This window comes from Polistes fuscatus, unplaced genomic scaffold (genome assembly GCF_010416935.1).
Source record: "Polistes fuscatus isolate 324 unplaced genomic scaffold, CU_Pfus_HIC Scaffold92, whole genome shotgun sequence".
Lineage (NCBI taxonomy): Eukaryota > Metazoa > Arthropoda > Insecta > Hymenoptera > Vespidae > Polistes > Polistes fuscatus.
The window spans coordinates 79293-84132 of record NW_025113176.1 but is presented as its reverse complement, the minus strand read 5'-3'; the positions used below and the strand labels follow the sequence as shown (position 1 = coordinate 84132).

Below are 4840 nucleotides of genomic sequence, written 5' to 3'. Positions count from 1 at the left end.
GCAGGTTTCAATTGATTAGAAGAATGATCTCCACTCAACAAAAACCATTTTATATCTAATAAATAAAGGTATACATTTTCTTTACCGTATAACATACTTGACCTCATTAGATTCGTCTTATTCTTTATTCCTGTTTATCATACAAATATAACCGTACTACACTTTTTCTAACACCTGCAGCAATATTTTGCAACAAGAAGATGATTCCAACACCAATCAGAACGAGTGATTTATTGTTGATTTAACAGCAAGCGCTGTTTTTTATTTTCACAGTCGGTAATATAGATTTCTAGGAATCTTAATGAAAATGCGCGCAAAATTCATACGTATGATTTTATTGCATTTTTTTTATTGTTTATATAAAAAAAAAGAGATATTAATGTTAACTAAACATATAATATTATTCTTACAAGTTTCTATTACTAAATTTAGAATTAAAATTCATGCGATACTATAATCGTATACATAATTTGTTCGAATTACTTACAATAAGGCAATTATTATAATTATATTAATACAATGATTAATGGTAAAAGCTCTTTTTTGAATACCCTATAGATTAACAAATGTATTCTCAAGCTTCATACAAATGTGTATAAACAATCACGTTGTACGTGAACGGCAGTGTGAAAATATCACCACGAGATATGGTGGTTATAAGTCTTATTTGTCATATTTACTCATGCTAATTTCACGCGCATCCACTCACTCGAAATTTTCTTCTTTTTTATGCATTTATATTATATATTATATATATATAATATGTATAAAACTGCACACGCGAACAACACATTAATATATTACCGCATTACATAGTACATTAATATATTACCGATTAGTACATTAATAATATATATGATATATATATCGCTTATATTATGCTTATATATTATAATAATATATTACATATATAATATAATATTAACAATGTTCTTCGTATAAATAAAAAGAACTACAAGTAAAGATTTTTCATAGGCACTAGAATAACTTTTTTTTTGTTTTTTGATGGTGTATATATGTATTAGAATAATAATAATAATAATAATATTTATAAGAATAAGAACAATATTAATTAAATATGATTTGTTAAAGTATATGTTGCGTGAAACTTTACTGTATGGATATAATCACAGAGATTAGTTACTTTAATAAATGGCTCCTATTTAAGTTTAAGTTGCTTTAAAACAAGGCACTTATTTTTTTCTTTTTTTTTTTTAATGTAAATGTTTATATTTTATACTAAAAATATATTACATTAAATTTGTGCTCAGAATGGATATTTTCTTATAATAATGCCTTTTACAGAGTTATTTTCTACAACAATCACCATCTCATACTAAACGATTGTTCAAGATTTGATCTATCGATCAATGTACATAAAGGAATTAACATTATGCATATTATTTACGAAATAAAATGTAACAACTAATGTACGCACGAGCATAAGATTTGATCGCGTGAGCGCTGTTAGTGTTTTTTTTTTCTTTTCATTCTCTCTCTATCTCCTCCATTTCTCATAATTCTTTTTTTTCTTATCAATAATAAATCTCTTTCTTTCTATTTCAAAATAATAACTCTAAAATTTAAAAAAAATTATTCGCAAAGAGATGAGTAATAGTTAGCAAATAATTATTATGTTTACGGGCGAAACTGTGGTGGATGACTTGGAGTCGATGGATAATTTTTTTGACCGCTAGAAGGAGGAGTTAAAAGACAATTTTCAGTTGGACTACTATTTAAATCGGATTCAGTTTTACTTTCTATTTCTAGGTCAGTTGGTAGAAGATCCTCTATCAATCGTTGTTGCGCTTTCTCTAACATGTTCAGATCTACAACATGAGTTTGGATTCGATGCGATTCGTCTATCACTATGTTAGGTACTGTTGCTTTAAGTCCAGATCCAGAGTTAGATTCTACAGAAGATACAGTGGAACTTAACAAAAATTTGGGACCATCTTCCAATATTGTTTTAGCAAATGGGGTTAACCATTTGACGCAAGGGGCCAACTGTTCCCAAGAAAGACGCGACACATTTAAAGCACACTCTCGTCCTTGTATATGGTAAATGCATCCTGCAGCTAGGTGGCTGTAAGGAAATTTTAAACTGCCTTCATCCAAAGTTGCTAAATCCAAAAGCTGAGCAGCTTGCGTATAATGTAATCCGCCATATTGTGGATATATAAACATGTTGGGCTTAGACCAATCACCGCATTCTATTTGCATGTAAATATTAAGCCATTCGAAGCAGTCACGGATGATAGATTCCATCCGAATCCCTTCAAAATGATTAACTCTTTTCCTAAAATCTCTTCCTCGGTACAAGCTCCATCAGTGACGTATGCCACTCAGCTATTTTAGGTGGATCAATTTCTTCGACCTGAAAATAAATTAAATGTTTCATTAGATTGTTATATTTATAAATAAAGTATTTGAAATGAGTAGATATAATGCAAAAAAAAAGGTAAATAAAGAATACGTACCTTAGCTGCTATGAACAGACATGTAATACCTATAAGTTGTAATTGACTTTTGGTATGTTTTGATGAATAGACAGATACCTGTCTATATAGTTCATAGCAAGGTAATAAGTTTGTCTGTGTAGTTTGTACACTTCGCATACTACAATAAGCCAATCCAACAATATAGCTCGCATTCGTGGTTGTAATGTCGGATGCCTTTGAAACATATGTGAATCTTTTTGACTATGAGTCTTTTGATCTGCCAAACACATAAGTCTCCATACGTGCGTACTATCTGCCCAAGAAAGACTGGAAGCGGAGCTGACCTATTTGTTCCATTGCTAGAGCCGGAAGGTGTTAAGAAACAAGTCGCGTTTCTTAATTCGGACCAAGTTGCTGGCTCCTGCTGTTCCTTTAAAGGCGTTGGAGATGTTTGAAGAGGCGTGCATGGATTCTCCATGGAAAGCGCACCATTACAAGACTCATTGTATGGCACGTGAGTTAATGCTGGTACTTTGCTAGGGGGATATATTTTCTGAATCTTCAGAAAGTTCAGCTGTACTCCTTTTGCGCTTCATCGATTGCATCTCTCTACCACATTGCAAATAGGTATGTGAAGGTTTCTTCTCTTGTAAGCTGTCGATAAATGAAAAAGAAAAAAATTATACAACTACTGTTTTCCTATCATAAAGATATAAATGAGACAACGTATAAAAAATGAATGACCAAAGTACAACAATTAAACATCCAATACAGGATGCAATGTGAAAATTTTAACTATAATTTGTCATTTATTATATCTCTGTTAAGTTTATAATTAATTTGCTATAGCATTTCTTCTTTTAGAAATCTAATATGTGAATAGTAACAAGAGAAGGTTATATAAAATAAATTGAAGCCACAACTAAGGGAGAAAAAGTAATGAATGTTTGCTAAGAGTGTTCCAAGGTCGCTATAATGAGTATCAATTTGTTCTAAATGAAAACCAATGAGATAATGAAAAAACTTTTAATAGAACAGAAGGTCGAGCACTCACCTGGTCTGTTGCATCTTGCCGAGATACCTTGGCTAAGTTCTATATATTTCCAAGAGTTATTTATTCTTTGTATTTATTATACGAATCGACCGATATCGTTCTAAATATGAGATAATAAAGCGAAATTTGATCGAAAATATTGTCTATAAAATACCGAAATGATGGTAGCGCGCGAAGTTCAGGCACACTCGATCGCCATAATGCACGTCGTCTTCCTGATACTCTAATCCGATATATAAGTATTAAACTTAAAGTCACTCGAAATATTTAATCTTAAGAAAATCTTCTCTAGTCCTTAGATATGTAACGTTTGAGTGTAAATGAATTTGGAATAAAATTTTCATGGAAAAATCGGAGGACGTGGATCTCGAAGCGCGGGAGACCTGCGCGCGAAAGATGACCAACCCTGCTTGCAATCTGGCGCTGTGACGCCCTCTATATGAATACCATAACCTCAAAAGGGGAAAATTTTTCAATTTCGATAAATACTTTTAAAAGGACTTCCCTTGACCTCTATCATCGGACAACACATGATGTCATTCTCAGGAAAGAAGAATTTCCTTGATCAAACAAAGGTGTCTCTAAGCTCTTCCTTCGGTCAATGAGTCTTCCGGATTACATCCGATTTTTCCAATAATTAAGCACAAAGGCACTCGACGAAGTTTTCTCGAATAGAACGAGTACATTAGTCTCCTTATTGATAATTTCTTTTCACTTGTATATGAAATAACAGCGTTAAAACGTTTTCGAAACAACACGAACGCACATGCATCGAGACTCTTCCGCGTCCATTTGCAAACGCGCTCCCGCCTTGACCTAATCGCACTGTATTTCCGAACGAACGATGGAATTACTTTAAATTCACTCAAATTAAATGCGTTACGATGAGGAACTTCAGATAGTCGTGTAAAAAAGATAAATAATAAAATAATATATATTTAAAATGAAGTCAAGAAACAGGTACGAAAGAGTGTCTTGTGAGAACGCCACAAAAGTAATAGGCGCCGGGCAAGCGTGCTTATAGGTGTCGCTGCTAGCGCTTCAAAGATGGCCCTTTCTGATTGGTCGAGCCGTCTGACACAGCTGACGCTCAGCTAATCCGTCCGTAGCATACACTCGATGTTTATTTTTGATGAATGTACAAATGGCTGAATCTTGTATATTCGAAAAGTTAGTTCTAAAGTATATTATTATAAATAAGTCTTAATTTTATTTTTATTCATGAAATTTATTGGATAAGATCAAATATTCTCTAATGCAAATAAAAGTTAAAATCTTTTAGATGTACTCACAAAATAGTATTCTCTAACGAAAGTAGATAAAAGTCTAACGTATTTAATACTTG

The 4840-nt window shown here is 32.4% G+C and overlaps 1 protein-coding gene across 1 annotated transcript; it reads right to left on the bottom strand.

Annotated features, from left to right (window-relative positions):
- Positions 1 to 1566: 1566 nt before the first annotated feature.
- On the bottom strand, positions 1567 to 2984 carry LOC122525844 (G1/S-specific cyclin-E-like). The gene is given in 6 exon segments (XM_043648832.1): positions 1567 to 2240; positions 2243 to 2344; positions 2347 to 2377; positions 2481 to 2527; positions 2530 to 2675; positions 2786 to 2984. Coding segments are annotated over 6 exon segments (1062 nt in total). The 5' UTR covers positions 2920 to 2984; the 3' UTR covers positions 1567 to 1638.
- Between the last annotated feature and the right edge of the window lie 1856 nt (positions 2985 to 4840).